Here is a 19219-nt window from a genome sequence, read left to right as displayed (position 1 = left end):
AACAATGCCTCCCACCCCTCGCGCAAAAGATTAACAGATTGCCCACATGGAAAACAACAGCTGGAACATCAAAATCCTCAAAACCCCAATCCCCTACCTCACAAAAAGACAGTGATAATAACATCAAACCCCCGCCTTGTAGAAAAGAACAGCACCAGTAGCATCAAAACTCCTAACCCCTCCTCTCCCGTACACAAAAAACAAATTGCCCGCACGGGAAAACACCAGCAAGAACATCAGACCCCAAATTCCCAACTCCTCCCTCTCACAAAAAGTAACATATTGCCTACCCACTAATCGGCAACTAGAAAGAAAACATCGAAAAAACTAAAGAAGATCAATAATCGCTGCCCTCAGAGAGGCTGCTGGCTCGTGACGCCGTCCTCGGAGGAACCGCTGGTTTGCGTCGCTGCCCTCGGAGGAACCGCCGGTTCGTGTCGCGTCGCTGCCCTCGGAGGAACTGCCAGTTCGCGTCGCTGCCCTCGGAGGAACCGCCGGTTCACGTCACTGTGCTCAGAAAAGCCACTGGTTCGTGTCGCTGCCCTTGTAGAGGCCGCTGGGTCCCTGTGCTTTCGGAGATGTTTTTGAAATTCTGAGATTTATGTATTGGACTCTCAATTCTGTGTTTTTTTTTTGAGTTCTTACCCATACTTTCTTGTTGTCGATTGGCGGGCTGGGGCTTTGGGTGATCCATTAGTTTTTGTGTGAGGGAGGGACTGGGGGTGTTTTGGGGTTTGCGAGTTCCTGTTTCTTTTTGTTTTCATGTGTGTGGGGGGGGAAATTGATGTTTTTCCTTCAACTACTTCTATGGTTTTCTGTATTTTATGGCTACCTGGAGAAGACCAATCTTAGAGATGTATTCTGCATCCATACTTTGATAATAAAATGAACCTTTGAACCTTTTAAGTACAGTACAATGATCACATAAATCTCAGAATATCGACAACTTCCTCCCATCAGCATTTAAGGAGAGCTGTCACATGAACTCAGTCTTTCCGTGAAGAGACCTGCCACGCCATGTCTAACTGCCACTGACCCAGCCACGACTGCCGGTGCCCCCGTGGCCTCTGTTGAAAGTGACCGCTAATCTCCTCTGCATTCACCTCGATGCTTCAATCTTCTTCAATGCTTCGAAATGGAGTCGTTCCTGACCCCACGCCCATCCCTGGCCTTTTCCACAAGGCAGTTCATGTTTTTGGTCCTCTTTGGGATCTCAGCCCTGGTCCTCTCCACAAGCAGCTTGTGTTCTTGGTCCTCTCCAGGCACAACAGAGCTCTGGATCATTTGATCAAGTTCCAAAATGCATGTCACGGGCTCCAACAGTTTCCATAACACAATCAAGACAAAAAGAACAAGTAGAAGACATAAAGAAAGTGAAATAATTTAAGAGGTTGGCTATCTGGAAGATGTCACCCAAGGAAATGTAGTTTGCTGGCACCATCTTGACCAGAAGTGAAATATTGAGTATGAATGTGGAAGATAATTACATAGCTAACAGAAGGGTACTTCCCACATTCCAAAGATGTACAAGTTGGTAGATTAATTGGTCATATGGGTATAATTGACCACTACTGGCTTATTGGGCCAGAAGGTCCTGTTACCATAAGACCAAAAGACCATAAGACATAGAAGCAGAATTTGGCCATTCCACCATAGCATTCACCGCCAATCCATCATGGCTGATCTAGTATCCCTTTCAACCCCACTCTCCTGCCTAACCTCCACTTTAAATACATCCAATGGTTGGCTTCCACAGATTCACCACCCTCTGGCTAAAGAAATTCCTGCTCATCTCTGTTCTAAAGTGACGTCCTATTCTGAAGCTGTGCCCCCTGGTCCTTGACTCCCCCATTATAGGAAACCTCCTCTTCATATCCACTCTTATCTAGGGAAGGTATTTTAATATTCAATAGGTTTCAATGAGATCGCCCTTCATTCTTCTAAACTCCAGCAAGTAATGGCACAGAGCCATCAAATGCTCCTCATACATTAACCCTTTCATTCCCAGGATAATTCTTGTGACCCTCCTCTGGACCCTTGCCAGCCGGCACATCTTTTCTTAGATAAAGGGCCCAAAACTGCTCACAATACTCCAACTGTGGTCTGACCAATGCCTTATAAAGCTTCAACTGTGTATATCTCAAAAATAAAGCAGATTAAAGAATGAAAGGACCAGGTATGCGAACACTTAAAAGGACAGCTGAACCATTCACAACCACATTCAGCCACAATTATAGAATGGATAATCCACCTTGGTTTTGTCCTAATTTCCTCAGCACCCCAGAAGCTTTGACTGAGTTCACCACATGATATCAATAAATGACAACACAGGCAATCAGATCCCACCATTTTCTGCTTACAGTACTTAAAATCTGTTCTGTCTTTGACCATCTAACAAATTTGCCCAGATCCAATGTGACTAATTGTCGAATCCACTCTGACTCATCAGCAAAGCAGTGAAAGGTGTCAACAATGCGGCTACCACACTGTATTTATTCATGAATATCATGGTCACTGATTCCACAGCTACACATACAAAATACTGGAGGAACATAGCAGCTCAGGCAGCAACTATGGAGGAGAATAAACAGTCAATGCTTCAGTCAGATACCCTTCACCAGGAACTGGAAATGAAGAGAGAAGAAGACAGAATAAGAAAATTGGGGGGGGGGGGGGGAAGAGAGAAGGAGGACAAGCTGGAAAGTGATGGGTGAATCTAGGTGATGGGGGAAGCACCTGCTGAGTTCCTCCATCATCTTGTATGTGTTACTCTGGATTTTCAACTTCTGCAGATTCTCTTGCGTTTATGATGCCACTGATTCCCACTTTGGGTTGACCCTTCTGTTTCAGGCCTTTTCGCAGTTTCAGTCCAAACACAAATCAAAGAGATAAATTTGAGAGCTGTGGTGACATTGACTGCCTCTGGAATTTAGGCAATATATAATGTAGCATCAAGAAGCTCTGTTAAAAGTCAATTGATATCCAGGAGATAACACTCCATCTGATTGTGTCACATCCTGCACAGATGGTTGTAGTTGTTCCTAGGCCCCACCTCCTTCAGCTGCTTCATCAATGAACATCCTTCCATCAGAAAGAACAGAAGGGAGGTCACAGGAAGGCAGTGTTCTGAGCCTCTTACTGTGCTCCCTACATAATCACAACTGTGTGGACAAATTGTGTCCAACTCCATTTACAAGTTTGTAGATAGGGGGCTGAATCTCAAGCATCAATGAGGTGAACTATAGAGGAGGAGCTAGGGAGCCTTGTGGTATGGTGTCAAGAAAATAACTTCTCCCTCAATGTCAGCCAAATGCAGGAGCTGCTCACCAACTTGAGGAAGTAGGATGTTTACATGCCTGTCTGTATCAATGGTGCTGAGCTGGAGATAGTTGAGAGCTCTTCAGAGTAAATATCACAAATCTGACCTGATTCAGCCACTTTGATAACACCACCAAGAGACCACATTAACACCTCTATTTCTTCAGAAGGCTATGGAAAATCTGCATGATCCTGATAACTCATCAATTTTATCAAAAATCAGTAATGCAGTTAGAATAAATTGACAAGTTCCAATTGAAAAGAAAAATACACTTACCTCAGTTTCTGTAGCTTGGGAGTGTAAGTGTTGGCGCAAACGGAGCATTTCCTTCTCTATTTGCTGAATCCGTACAACTCTCATCTGCATTAACATGAACTGAAGTTAGAAAAGGGAATTCTCTCTTCTAGGCTATTGAAGTTATTCTATGACAATGTTAGCATTTGTGGATGTTTATGTTCATTTGGATATAACATTTTACAATATTAACAGATTTGATCTTTTACTCTTTACAAAACAAAAAAGGAACAAAGATAAACTTAAATGAGATTTTGCAAATGTATTTTGAACAATGAAATCAATACCAACTCTTTTCTTTGTAAGTGACAAGAAAGAATTTCTCTGATTCTCATGAATCTCTGGAATTCTCTTCCTCATTAATCATGGGAAGTTGAATGCACTTAAGGCTGAGATAGACTTTTCAACTGCTAAAAAATCAACAATGCCATGTGGGTGATGAAAGTTAAAGAACATGGGATCCAAGCTGCATTGGCAAACTGGATCCAACATTGGTTTGGCGGTAGGAAACAAAGGGTATTGGTGCATTGATGCTGGAACCTTTGCTGTTTGTAGTATTTATGAATGACTTGGATTGGAATGTAGGTGGTCTGACTGGTAAGTTTGCATTTGACACAAAATTGGTAGCAAAGAAGCCTTTCTAAGAACACAGTGGGACATTGGTCAGCTGGAAAGTTTGACAGAACAGTGGCAGATGCAATTTAATCCAGACAATATTGAGGTAGTGCATTTCCATAAAATGAATTTTGGAAGGACAAACAGAATAAATGGAAGGTACCTTAGGAGCATCAATATACAAGTCAATGAAGAGGCAACACAGGAAGCTTCTTTGCACTGTTGCCATCATATGCTAAAGAAATGAGTACAGGAGCTGGAATGTGATGTTGCAGCTATACAAAATATTTGTGAGACTGCAGAAAAGTTCTCAAGGAATGGAAGGTTGTAGTTACAAGGAGAGACTGGATATGCTGATCTATTCTCAACAGAAAGCAGGAAAGCTGAGGGGTGAGAGGTTCCAGAGGGCTTTTAAATTCTGAGGGGTATAGATAGAATAGATCGTCACATAATCTTCTTCCCATGGCATGGGAGTCTATAATGAGAAGGCACAGGTTTATGGTGAAAGGGAAGACTTTAAAGTAGATCTAAAGATCTGAGGGTTACATTTTTCAGAGGGTGGTGGTTACCTGGAGCAAGCTACCAGAGGAGGTTCACAGAGGCAGATAGAATTAAATGTTTACAAAGCAGAATTAGAATCAGAACCAGGTTCAATATCACTGACATATGTCGTGAAATTTACTGTTTTGCAGCAGCAGCACATTGCAATGCATAATAATAGAAAAACTATAAATTACCATAAGAAAGTATGACAATTAAAGAAGAGGAAGTGCTGGCGCTTTTAAGGAATATAAAAGTGGATAAGTCTCTGGGTCCAGACAAGATATTCCCTAGGACCTTGAGGGAAGTTAGTGTAGAAATAGCAGGGACTCTGACAGAAATATTTCAAATGTCATTAGAAACGAGGATGGTGCCGGAAGATTGGTGTATTGCTCATGTGGTTCCATTGTTTAAAAAGGGTTCTAAGAGTAAACCTGGCAATTATCGGCCTGTGAGTTTGACATTAGTGGTGGGTAAATTGGTGGAAAGTATTCTTAGAGATGGTATATATAATTATCTGGATAGACAGGGTCTGATTAGGAACAGTCAACATGGATTTCTGCGTGGAAGGTCATGTTTGACAAATCTTATTGAATTTTTTTGATGAGGTTACTAAGAAAGTTGACGGGGGTAAAGCGGTGGATGTTGTCTATATGGACTTCAGTAAGGCCTTTGACAAGGTTCCACACGGAAGGTTAGTTAGGAAGGTTCAATCGTTAGGCATTAATATAGAAGTAGTAAAATGGATTCAGCAGTGGCTGGATGGGAGACTCCAGAGAGCAGTGGTGGATAACTGCGTGTCAGATTGGAGGACGGTGTGTAGCAGTGTGCCTCAGGGATCTGTACTGGTTCCAATGTTGTTTGTCATATATATTAATGATCTGGATGATGGGGTGGTAAATTGGATTAGTAAATATGCAGATGATACTAAGATAGGTGGTGTTGTGGATGATGAGATAGGTTTTCAAAGCTTGCAGAGAGATTTAGGACAGTTAGAAGAGTGGGCTGAAAGATGGCAGATGGAGTTTAATGCTGAAAAATGTGAGGTGCTACATTTTGGTAGGACTAATCAAAATAGGACATACAGGGTAAATGGTAGGGCATTGAAGAATGCTGTAGAACAGAGGGATCTAGGAATAATGGTGCATAGTTCCCTGAAGGTGGAACCTCATGTGGATAGGGTGGTGAAGAAGGCTTCTGGTATGCTGGCCTTTATTAATCAGAGCATGGAGTATAGGAGTTGGGATGTAATGTTGAAACTGTATAAGGCAATGGTAAGGCCAAATTTGGAGTATTGTGTACAGTTCTGGTCACCGAAGTATAGGAAAGATGTCAATAAAATTGAGAGAGTACAGAGGAGGTTTACTAAAATGTTGCCTGGGTTTCATCTCCTAAGTTACAGAGAAAGGTTGAACAAGTTAGGTCTTTATTCTTTGGAACGTAGAAGGTTGAGGGGGGACTTGATAGAGGTGTTTAAAATTATGAGGGGGATTGATAGAGTTGACGTGGATAGGCTTTTTCCATTGAGAGTGGGGAAGATTCAAACAAGAGGACATGAGTTGAGAGTTAAAGGACAAAAGATTAGGGGTAACATGAGGGGGAACTTCTTTACTCAGGGAGTGGTAGCTGTGTGGAATGAGCTTCCAGCAGAAGTGGTTGAGGCAGGTACGATGTTGTTGTTTAAAGTTAAATTGGATAGCTATATGGACAGGAAAGGAATGGAGGGTTATGGGCTGAGTGCAGGTCGGTGGGACTAGGTGAGAGTAAGAGTTCGGCATGGACTAGAAGGGCCGAGATGGCCTGTTTCCGTGCTGTAATTGTTATGTGGTTATATGGTTAAATACACACACACACACACACACTCACAAATAAATCAATAGTACAAAAAAGGGAGTGAAAAGGTAAGGTAATGTACATGGTAGTGTACGAGTAAGATAGTATTCGTCGTCCATTCAGAAATCTGATGGCAGTAGGGAAAAACCTGTTCCTAAAACATTGAGTGTGTTTCTTCAGGTTCCTGTACCTCCTTTTTGATGGTAGCAATAAGAGGGCATGTCCTGGGTGATGGGGGTCCTTAACGACGCATGCTGCCTTTTTGAGGCATTGCATTTTGAAGACGTCTTGGCACTGGAGAGGATGTTGCCCATGATGGAGCTGGCTGAGTTTGCTGCTTTCTGCAGCTCTTTCCAGTCCTGCATGGGTTTTATTGCAATCAAATGGGATTAGTATAGGTAGGCATCATGGTTGGTAAAACAAGGTGGGCTAAAAGGGTCTATTTTTATGCTGTACAATCCTATGATTCTGCATTGGAGATGAGGCTATGAACAGATCACCCTAGAATTTAGTAAATGGCAGAGTAGGTTGACCACTGCACTGAAACCTTAATCTAAAAATCTACTTTCAAATGCCAGTGTAAAATACAGCTCTAACAGCTAAATGAATTGGAAAATAAGTCAACAAACAGATTCATCGCTCTCATAATGAGAAACATTTGAGTAACTTTTCTCATATTTTGTTTAGATTATAGTAGAAAGCAATCAAAAATACATTGGAATTGTGAGATATAAAACACACTATTTGCTTATGAATTGAAATAAAAAAGGATGTTTGAAAGTTTCAGCAGGTCTGGCAGCATCACACATTGATTTACGATTTGACCCAGAGCTACTGGAGGGATGCAAGGAAGAATTTTTCTGTGCTGCAATTGTTAACGAACTGGATATTTTTGTACTTGAGTACGGTGGAAGTAGAGGTAAACAGTTATCTCTAAAGGAAATTGAGTAAGCACTTAAGCAAAGTGAACTTGAAAGGTCATAGAGTTATAGCGGGGAATTGAGACTAACTGGATCGCTTTGCAGAGAACCTGCATTCATTTGATGGGCCAAATGCCTTCTTATATGCCACGGTGACCTTTAACATAAAACATTCAAATATATTTCAATTGCACAATCTTGATACTACCTGAGCTCGCTTCTCCATATCCTGACAAGTTCCTAGTTGCTCCTCCATTGCAGATCGAATTTGCCGTGCTTCATACTCCAATTGCCTTCTAGTCATGTCAGTCTGCAGAGAGAACTGTCCAAAGTTGACCAATTCAATATAGTTTCCATAATATATAGAGAATGGCATCAGAACATATTATTTCAATAACTATTACATATTCACAGTAAAGGGGTTGACCACAGCTTTGGGAAGGCAAAAGATGACATGCTAATAATTTTAGTTTTTCTCCCCTTATAATAGGTTCACCTAAAAAGGAACACAGTGAATCTTACATTTAAACAGTGAAAAGGTAATACAAAAAAAATCAAGCAATTTGAACATAGAAAGCTTTAAACCTTGAGATAAACCAGAACTGATGTTTCTGTCAAGGCTTTAGGTTTCAGGAGGTTACTCACTGCCAACAGGATACTAGCCTTAGACCCCAGTATTTAAGTACTGGTGTAAGTCAATAGTGAACTCCAGGATGAGTATAGTGGGAGACTTAATTATTGAAAAGCCATTAAAATCATGGATAAGTGGTTAGACACTACCTTGTTAGAGATTGTCATTAGCTAGTACCTTTGTGGTGTGACTGTTACTTGGCACTTATCAGGCCATTGCTACATGGTGTCTAGTTCTTGGTACATGCAGGTGTGGGTTGCTTTATTTACTAGCAAGTTGAAAAATGATATTGAACAGTGCAATCATCAACAAGCATTCCCACTTGTGAACTTATGATGGAAGAAATATAATTATCAATTGAGCCTAGGATATAGTCCTGAGGAATCCCTGAAGTGATCGCCTGGGGCTGGGATGACCAAACTCTTTCCTTTCTTGGAGCTATGTCAGAGAGTTGTACAATGGTAAAACTGGCCATTCAGCCCACCATATTCATGTTACCCAATTCCCACAGGAGACCTATAACCTTCTTTGCCTTGACAATTCACGCAGTTGTGTAGCTGCTTTTTCAATGTTGTGAGCTGCATTGATATATAGCTGATAATCAGTACCCAAATGGTACATGTGCTTATAAGGAAATTGCTACTTTTTATTTCGTCAGATTTCAGAATATTTTCCATCAGAATTTTCTCAACTGGGGAACAACAGAAAGATGGTGGCCACTCAGACCTCAATGAAAGTCCAGCAGAGTACAACCGGAAATGACAGCAGCAAAGACCAGATGCATCATGAAGTTTAAGTCTTTTGATTACGCACAGGCTTGTATGATAGTTCGAAATTTCCTTAGAACTGCACAGGGAACTGTCAACACTGAATGTTTGAGCTAATAATTTTGATACATATTAATACAATAATACTTAATTTCATTAAAGGCAAAGTACCAGACACATTGAATTCAGTTTCACAAATTATGGACAAAATTTTGAATTCACAACTCAAGGGCCAAATACAGATTTGAACCTAACAGAAGTTTTTAGTTCAGGTTTACCTAAAACAATGTTTCTATTGCCTATTATAAATTATTTCAAAATTTCAGTTTCACCATGGAAGATAAGGGAATGCCAAACTCCACTGAAAAATTACTTTCCCAACCTTCGTAGTTTCCATTGTAACTTTTATTAGGTGAAGAACTATCACAACTCCTTGCACAATTAATTAAGATACCAAGCTACTTGCTTCATTCCTGACTACTTTTTTCCCTTCCTGGCCAATCATATACTCATGTCAGCTTTTACCACCTTAGCTTCTTTACTGCATCAAATAGAATTCATATTCTCACTTCTGCTGCATTCCACAGCTCTTACCAACCCTTACTGTGAATACTTGGAGATATCATTGTTACTTAGATACATACTGATCTGGGTGCCACGGTAGTGTAGCAGTTAGCACAATGCTATTACAGCTCAGGGTGTTGGAGCTCAGAGTTCAATTCCAGTGCCATCTATAAGAAGTTTGTATGTTCTCCCCGTGACTGCATGGATTTCCTCCGGGTGCTCTGGTTTCTTCCCACAATCCAAAGGCGTACTGGTTAGCAGATTAATTGGTCATTGTAAATTGTCTTTTGATAAGGCAAGGGTTAAATATAGTTGCAAGAAAAAGTTTGTGAACCCTTTGCAATTACCCGATTTTCTGCATGAATTACTCATAAAATGTGGTCTGATCTTCATCTAAATCACAGTAACAGCCAAACACAAACTCCCTAAACTATTAACACACAAACACATGTACTGTTTGTCAACACTGAGAACACCATTCAAACAATCACAGTCCAGGTTCAAAAAAGTATATGAACCTCTGGGGTAATGCTTTCTACAAAAGCTATTTGGAGTCAGATGTTTCAATCAATGAGATGAGATGGTAGGTGTGGGTTGTAGAGGTGACCTGCTATATAAAAAAGACACACAAAATCAAGTTAATGACAGAGTCTGCTCTTCTCAAGAAAGATCTGTTTATGTGCACCGTGCCTCAATCAGAACAACTTTCAGAGGATCTTGAAAGAAGAATTGTAGAGATGCACGAAGCTGGAAAAGGCTACAAAAGCACTTCTAAAGACTTGGAGTGATCATCAGTCCACAGTAAGGGAAATTGTATACAAATGGAGGAAATTCAGTCCTGTTGCTACTCTCCCTATTAGTGGGAGTCCTGCAGAGATCACACCAAGAGCACAATGTGCAATGCTGAAGGAGGTGAAAAAGAACCCTAGGGTAACAGCAAAAGACCTGCAGAAATCTCTAGAACTTGGTGAAGTGGACAATGTTCTGTAGACAGATGAGACAAGAGTTGAACTTTTTGGCAGAAATGCACATTGCTATGTTTGGAGGAAAAAGGGCAATACACACCAACACTAAAACCTCATCCCAACTGTGAAGCATGGCGGGAGGGGTATCATGGGTTGGGGCTGCTTTGCTGCCTCACGGCTTGGATGGCTTGCAATTGTTGAAGGAACAATGAATTCAAAATTGTATCAAGACATTTTATAGGAGGATGTCAGGGTAGCGGTCTGTTAACTGAAGCTTAATAGAAGTTAGATGATGAAACAAGACAATGATCCAAAACACAAGAGTAAATCAATAGCAGAAACTTTAAATGGTCTAAAATTCCTCCTCAGTGGAGATTATTGCTGCTCGAGGAGATTTTACAAGACATTAAATACAAGGGTTAACATACTTTTTCCAGCCTAGACCATGAGTGATTAAACAGTATGTTCAATAAGTACATGAAAAGTACAATTGTTTGTGTATTATTGGTTTTGCTACATTGTGTTTGTCGATTATTGTGACTTAGATGAAGATCAGACTACATTTTATGAGTAATTAATGCCGAAAACTAGCTAATTGCAAAAGTTCACAAACGTTTTCTTGCAACTGTAGGTGGGTTGTTGAGTGGCTGGAAGGGCCTGTTTGTGCTGTATCTAAATGAAAAAATAAAATCTCTCCCCTCCCTGAACTGTCACCCAAGTCCAGTAACGGCCTTTGCAACCAGAACTATGGTGTGCTTTCACTTATTATATACTGATATTTGATTGAGTTAATCACTCCATTCTCTTCCTGTGTGATCCTCTTCTACAGCTTTGCCTTAGTTTGGTTCTACTATACACCTTAATATGGCAAGATGATCCAAAGGAGATTGAGAAGAAACATACATCAAAGTTGCTGGTGAACGCAGCAGGCCAAGCAGCATCTCTAGGAAGAGGCGCAGTCGACGTTTCAGGCCGAGGGTCTCAGCCTGAAACGTCGACTGCGCCTCTTCCTAGAGATGCTGCTTGGCCTGCTGCATTCACCAGCAACTTTGATGTATGTTGCTTGAATTTCCAGCATCTGCAGAATTCCTGTTGTTTGAGATTGAGAAGAAGGATGTTTTTGCCTGTAAGTATGTATAGTTTCAGAATATAAATCATCAATTGAAGACTGAGATAAGGAGAAATTTCTTACACCAGAGAGCTGTGGAAGCTGTGTCATTGAATACATACAACATGCAGACTGGCAAACATTTCAATTGCAAGAGTCAGGGATGATGGAAAGAGGGTGGGTATTGAGGCTGAGTCTGGACTAGCCATAACTGGAATAGCAGATTCAATAAGGACAAATGACTTCTTCCTGCTCCAGTCTAATGGCCTCTTCTAATATTTCTCCCCCTCCGTAGAAGGCTCCATGTCCAAATCCCTGGTCTTCATAATTTTTTCCAACATAATTCATAGTCACAATGTCAATGCTCACTTGTGTAGATAACATTTAGCTTTACCACCTTATGACCTTAATTCCCTAACTTATAACGTTTAGTTAAACACTGTCTAAAATTTGAGCACTGGATGAGGAAGAAAAGTCCACTTGTTCTCAAACAAAATGATGAAATTCTCCTTGGTTGTGTGTGCACAACATGAGTGACTCATTTGCCTTTAGGCTGAGAGTAAAACCTTATGACCTATCCATTAATATGACTACCTATATACGGACTAGATGTAGCAATGTCTATCAATTCTTACATTTGTACCACAACAGCTCAAACCCTGACAAAATTTTTCTTACGATAGACTCAAATATTCTAACAGTCAATTTGAAGGCTTTCCAAGATATTAATCCAAATTCCATTACATAATTTTTGTCCCAAATAATACCCATTCTTGCATTACTTCTGACCTTAAAAATAATATTCAACTCCTTATACCTCACTACACTAATTTCATATTCTTTGTCTCATTTACTGGGAACATGGTGTCTTCATGCTTTTACATAGAAAACATAGAAAACCTACAGCACAATACAGGCCCTTTGGCCCACGAAGTTGTGCCGAACATGTCCCTACCTTAGAAATTACCAGGGTTACTCATAAGTCCTCTATTTTTCTGAGCTCCATGTACCTATCCAAAAGTCTCTTAAAAGACCCTGTCGTATCCGCCTCCACCACCATTGACAGAAGCCCGTTCCACGCACTCACCACTCTCTGCGTAAAAAATTTACCCCTGACATCTCCTCTGTACTCCCAAACACCTTAAACCTATGCCCTCTTGTGGCAGCCATTTCAGCCCTGGGAAAAAGCCTCTGACTATCCACACGATCAATGCCTCTCATTATCTTATACACCTCTATCAGTTCACCTCTCATCCTCCGCCGCTCCAAGGAAAAAAGACCGAGTTCAGTCAACCTGTTTTCATAAGGCATGCTCCCCAATCCAGGCAACATCCTTGTAAATCTCCTCTGCACCCTTTCTATGGTTTCCACATCCTTCCTGTAGTGAGGCGACCAGAACTGAGCACAGTCCTCCAAGTGGGGTCTGACCAGGGTCTATATAGCTGGAAAATTACCTCTCGGCTCCTAAATTCAATTCCACGATTCATGAAGGCCAATACACCGTATGCCTTCTTAACCACAGAGTCAACCTGCGCAGCTGCTTTGAGCGTCCTATGGACTCGGACCCCAAGATCCCTCTGATCCTTCACACTATCCACAACACCGCGAACTTTTGTGTCATCAGCAAACTTACTAACCCATCCCTCCACTTCCTCATCCAGGACATTTATAAAAATCACAAAGCTAAAGGTCCCAGAACAGATCCCTGAGGCACATCGCTGGTTACCGACCTCCATGAAGAATATGAACCGTCTACAACCACTGCTTGCCTTCTGTGGGCAAGCCAGTTCTGGATCCACAAAGCAATGTCCCCTTGGATCCCATGCCTCTTTACTTTCTCAATAAGCCTGGCATGGGGTACCTTATCAAATGCCTTGCTGAAATCCATATACAATACATCTACTGCTCTTCCTTCATCAATGTGTTTAGTCACATCCTCAAAAAATTCAATCAGGCTCGTAAGGCACGACCTGCCCTTGACAAAGCCATGCTGACTATTCCTAATCATATTATACCTCTCTAAATGTTCATAAATCCTGCTTCTCAGGATCTTCTCCATCAACTTACCAACCACTGAAGTAAGACTTACTGGTCTATAATTTCCTGGGCTATCTCTACTCCCTTTCTTAAATAAGGGAACAACATCTGCAACCCTCCAATCCTCTAGAACCTCTCCCGACCCCATTGATGATGCAAAGATCATTGCTAGACTGTCAGCAATCTCCTCCCTCACCTCCCACAGTAGCCTGAGGTACATCTCGTCTGGTCCCAGTGACTTATCCAACTTGATGCCTTCCAAAAGCTCCAGCACATCTTCCTTCTTAATATCTACATGCTCAAGCTTTTCAGTCCGCTGCAAGTCATCACTACAATCACCAAGATCCTTTTTCATAGTGAATACTGAAGTATTCACTAAGTACCTCTGCTATTTCCTCTGGTTCCATACATACTTTCTCACTGTCACACGTGATAGGTCCAATTCTTTCACGTCTTATCCTCTTGCTCTTTCATGTCTGCTCCTCTTGCCCTACTTTAACATCTTGAAATTCACTCCAAGATTACATAGTCATGTATTACTGTCTATCACCCACCCTCTCTTAAAGACTTCTCACTTTTCATGTCATCTTCAGCTATTTCAAGCTCAGGTTAAAGACACATTTCCTAAAGCTTCCTATTTATTACTTCTTCAAAACTCAAAATCTTTTCTATGATCTAGTTAGGGTTTGTGGAACACAGGTATCTTTTTCATTCATCATTGCTGGTATCTGATATTATTTAATTCTTAGCACCTTCAATGAAGCATTTTCAGAATGTACATTTTTTCTTACTGTAGTGGCCTCATTCGCAAAGTAACAAGTAAAAAGGTTCAAAACAATACAAGAACAGATTTAGCTAAAAACTTTTACACAATTATGTGTTCCTACCTATTTTGTAGAAAAATTAGAATTGGATTTGAACTTACATTTTCTGTAAGGGGGAGATTATCAATCCTCTTTGTAAGATTTTGAAGCTGTGCATAATACCAGTCCTTTTCCTTCTCTTCCTTTTCAATCTCAGCAAGTAACAAAGACCTACAAAATAAAGAGAAACTCTACTGTTACAACACACAACTTGTTTAAAACAAGTACCAAGAATATCTGTCCATTAGGAGATCATGTTGCTTTCATTTTCTCTGGTAAATTGCCAAAGGCACTTTTAATATTAATTTAGATAACATGCTGCTCTTTAAAGAAAGCAACTTTATGTCATATACCGTCCAACTTATTATTCTCAGATCAAGGAGAACATACACCTTCAAAAGACACACAGTCCACTTGCAATTAACTAAACAACTTCAGGTCAGAGTGTAACAGATGGGACTCCACAGGACTGCCAATTTCGGTTCAGTCTTCTGTCAACTGAGTCCTCTCCACTGCCGCCAATGTTGTCTCACTCAGAGTCTGACACAAACATTTGAAGGCCAGTTCTGCAGCTCACTGAATGCAGGCTTTGCCAACAAACTGCCTGGGGATGCCCAGTGGTCTAATATAAATAACTTTCTGAAGTCCAATTTTGATCTTAACCTATTGTGCTCTTATGTGGGGTAGTTCCACATGTATGCTCATGATATCGAGTTCCAACACCTGTTTAAAAGCACCACCACAACAGCACCATATCTCTATTTAAAGAAACAACAGAGGTGGACTTATACTACTGGTGGTTGTCTGTCGTGTACGATGATGCCAGGAAACCTATGGAGGACAGTTTTTAAAATGGAGAAGCCGTTGCACTGGAGCACTTCCATTCTGTCAACCTCGGCAGTATTAGTCCAGTAGTACGAACAAGGGTCGGAAACTGGTTGCAGTGGATGACCATGCCTTGTCATGCCCTTCACTCTCCACGAGGTATTGCACTACTGCCTTCCTGGCCGTTGGATCTCATCTGCCCAGTCTGCTGAAGGTGACTTCGCATGCTGGGGCAGGCATGTCCCTATCTCACTGGTGTATGGGGCTGCCGGCTGCCTTCATCTGGTTTAACCTGCCTGTCAAAGCCGTTTACCGGGGTATGGCCACTGTTGCATGCAAATAGCTACTTGGATCCACTCTTATACCACTGGAACTCTGTTAGAGGATGCCAAATACTGGGAAGGCCATTATAGAGCTAACTTACAGGAAAGTTAAATGTGCAGAAGTCAAAGAATAATGTTAATGTAGTACTTTGGATACCTAAATATAGATAGGGGTAACAACAACAAAGGCAAAGCAAAGGAGGAGTTTCTGAAATGGGGTTAGAAGAGTTTTCTTATAAGTGTGTTTCTGGCCCAAAGATTTTGTTCTCGGAACTTAACTGAGCCAAATGTCATAGGTGTGAGTGGAAAACATGTAGAAATAGTGATCAAAATTACATAATGTTTAGAATAGCTGAGAATATACACCAGCCCAAAATAATGAACTGGAGAAAAGCCGATTTCAATGTCTTATGTAATGAGTACAGATTTAGCCTGGGTAAAACAGAATCAAAACTTGGCAGGTAAAGCTAAAGTTGAACAAATGAAGATATTTCAAGTGAAGCTGCTTTAGCCACAAAAACAAACAATTTGGTGGAGGAAGCCAGCAGGTCAAGTGGCATTGGCAGATGGAACTATCAACATTTGGGTCGGAACCCTGCATCAGGACTGGCAAGATGGCCAGCACAGAAAAAAAGGGAGATGGTGAGAAAGGAGTCCAAGGTGATTAATAGACTGAGGGTGCATGATGACTGGCAGATTGCACCAGATAGAGATGGGGAATAGGTGTGGAGTTGACAAATAGTAGCAGGAAATGAGAGACAGAGGCCAGAAAGGGAGAGAAAAAAAAAGAGCAATAGATGGAGATAGGTAGTGGGATAGGAGAGTGAAGGTAGGAGATAGCAGCTGGAGAGAGGTAATCTTGAACAAAGGACACTGATAAGTAATGGAGGTGATAATGGGAACTTCAGACTCTTTCTCATCATTCCTCTTTACTGGGCACAGAGTCATAAAACACTGAAACACAGGCCCTTTGGCCCATCTAGTCTGTGCCAAATCATTAATCTGCCCAGTCCATTGGACCTGCAGCCGGATCATAGCCTACCATTCCCCTCCCATCCATGTAATTATCCAACTTTCTCCAAAATGTTAAAATCAAACTCACATCCATCACTTGCACTGGCAGCTGGTTCCACACTCTCACTGCCCTCTGAGTGAAGAAGTTATGCTCATGTTCCCCTTAAACATTTCACCTTTCATCCTAACCCATGTCATCTAGTTCTAGTCTCACTCAACCCCAGTGGAAAAAGCCTGCTTGTTTTTACCCTATCTATACCCCTCATAATTTTGTATACTGCTATCAAATCTCTCCTCAATCTTCTACATTCTAGGGAATAAAGTTCTAACCTATTCAACCTTTTCTGACAATTCAGGTCCTTAAGTCCCAGTAACATCTTTGCAAATTTTTTGTGCACTCTTTCAAAGTTATTGAAATCTTTCCTGTAGATAGGTAAACAGAACTGCACAACATACTCCTTACCAACATCTTATACAACTTCAACATAACATCCCAACTCCTGTACTCAATACTTTGATTTATGAAGCCCAGAGTGCCAAAAGTTTTCTTTATGACCCTATCTACCTGTGATGCCACTTTCAAGGAATTATGGATCTGTATTCCCAGATCCCTCTGTTCTACCAGACTACTCAGTACCCTACTGCTCACCATGTAAGACCTATCTGGTTGGTCCTCCCAAAGTGCAACACTTCACACTTGCCTGCAGTAAATTCTACCTGTCATTTTCAGCCCATTTTCCCAGCTGATCCAGATCCCACTGCAAACTTTGACAGTCTTCCTCGCTGTCTGCTATATCCCCAATCTTGGTACCATACACAAATCTGCAGATTCAGTTTACTGTATTATCACCCAGATCATTGATATAGATGACAAACAATGCACCCAACACCAATTCCTGTGGCACACCACTAGTCACAAGCCTCCACTCAGAGAGGCAACCAGTCTTTGGCTTTTCCCGTGAAGCCAATGTCTAATCCAATTTACTACCTCATTCATTCTGAATACTAAACAAATGAACCACCTTGACCAACCTCCCATGCAGGAACTTGCCATAGGACTTGCTAAAGTCCAAGTAGACAACATCCACTGCCCTGCCTTCATCAATTTCCCCGGTAAATTTCTCAAAAAAACTCCCTAATCAGTCCCTATTTAAATACTTATATATCTGGATTTAGGCACATATATATATAGCTAAGGTGCCCAAGATGTTTGCACAGTAATTTTATGTGTTGTACTATACCGCTGCCACACAAAAAACATATTTCATGATATATGAGTGATGATAAATCTAATTCTGATATGGGTCTTTATTGTGGACTGAGAGCGGGCAGGTGTCAGGGAGAGGGGAATCATGGTTGTGAAAAGGGGAAGGGAAATGGGGGGTGGGGAAGCAGAAAGCACCAGAGAGACATTCTGTAATGATTAATAAACCAATTGTTTGGAATCAAATAACCTTCTCTGGCGTCTCAAGGCTAGGCCTCAAAAACCATGGTTCTATAAATGTGTTATCTTTGCTTTTATTCTGACAGGAACACACAAACTCTGCACTCTCAAAGTTTCACTTTTGAAGGCCTCCCACGTATCAAGTACAGCTTTGCCAAAAACAACCTGTCCAATCTACAGTTGCCAGATAAACTACAGGAAAGGTTAACCACAATGCAAGTGGGCAAGACTTCTGATCCAGATGGGAGTCAACCTTGGTTGCAAAGAACAAAGTATCAGCGACATAATGGACATCATTGCAGAATCTTAAAGTGGCTAGGGATAATTTTTAGTGAGGCACTGGTTTTGTTTCCAAATTACTGCAGGTTCAGCAAAGGTGTCATTAGCTTGGAAAATAGCATACGTAACATATAAAAAAATGGGAGACGGTAAGAATTAACTAGCTTAACACATCACAGCAAAAATGCTAAAAATTATTAAAAGTGTCATAATAGGACACTTGAAAATTCAAGGTATTCATGCAAAGTCCCCATCTTTCAAATTTCCAGAAAGTAAAGTTAGGTGCCACACCAAAGATTATAGCAAAAAAATAAAAGCTTACAGTTTAAGAGACAATATATTGGTATGAATGGAATATTCATGCTAGCTAACAGGAGAGAGAGAGCAGATGTATTTTTTTACATTGGCAAGATAACAAAAAGTGTGGAGCTGGTACCTTAACTTTTTAAAATTTAGATGAAAGAACCTACTGCCACTGCGTGAAGATAGGAGGAAAGGAAAGCGTGAAGCAGATAGAGGAGACTAAAAAGGGGTAGGATAGATGGGATTCTGCACGTGTTGAAAATCTTGAGTAACACACACAAAATGCTGGAGGAAGTCAGCAAGCCAGGCACCATATAAGGTGGGGAATAAACAGCTGATGTTAGGGTCCAAGACCCTTCGTCAGGTTTGGAAAGGTAAGATGGGGCAAAAGATCTGGCAAATGGAGTATAATGTGAAAAAGTATAAAACTGAAGAAATTTAAAATATGCATTATCTAGGGAGGCATGGTAGCGTAGTGGTTAGCACAAAGCTTTACAGTGCAGGTGACCGGGGGGGGGGGGGGCGGGTTCAGTTCCTGTCGCTGCTTCTAAGGAGTGGGTTTCACTCCAGATGCT

At 41.1% G+C, this 19219-nt stretch overlaps 1 protein-coding gene across 8 annotated transcripts in view; it reads right to left on the bottom strand.

Annotated features, from left to right (window-relative positions):
• Nucleotides 1-19219, bottom strand: part of apc (APC regulator of WNT signaling pathway) — a 216515-nt gene that overhangs the window by 41284 nt on the left and 156012 nt on the right. For 7 of the 8 annotated variants that reach the window (XM_063068647.1, XM_063068646.1, XM_063068651.1 and 4 more), the window contains 3 exons: nt 14519-14627; nt 7730-7843; nt 3596-3679 (listed from right to left, as the gene is read on the bottom strand). In XM_063068647.1, coding sequence (XP_062924717.1) covers nt 3596-3679; nt 7730-7843; nt 14519-14627 — 307 coding nt within the window. The remainder of the gene's footprint in view (nt 1-3595; nt 3680-7729; nt 7844-14518; nt 14628-19219) is intronic. The other variant, XM_063068650.1, reaches the window with a different exon arrangement.

Source organism: Mobula hypostoma, chromosome 16 (assembly GCF_963921235.1).
Source record: "Mobula hypostoma chromosome 16, sMobHyp1.1, whole genome shotgun sequence".
NCBI classification, from domain to species: domain Eukaryota; kingdom Metazoa; phylum Chordata; class Chondrichthyes; order Myliobatiformes; family Myliobatidae; genus Mobula; species Mobula hypostoma.
This window is presented reverse-complemented; position numbering and strand designations above follow the sequence as displayed.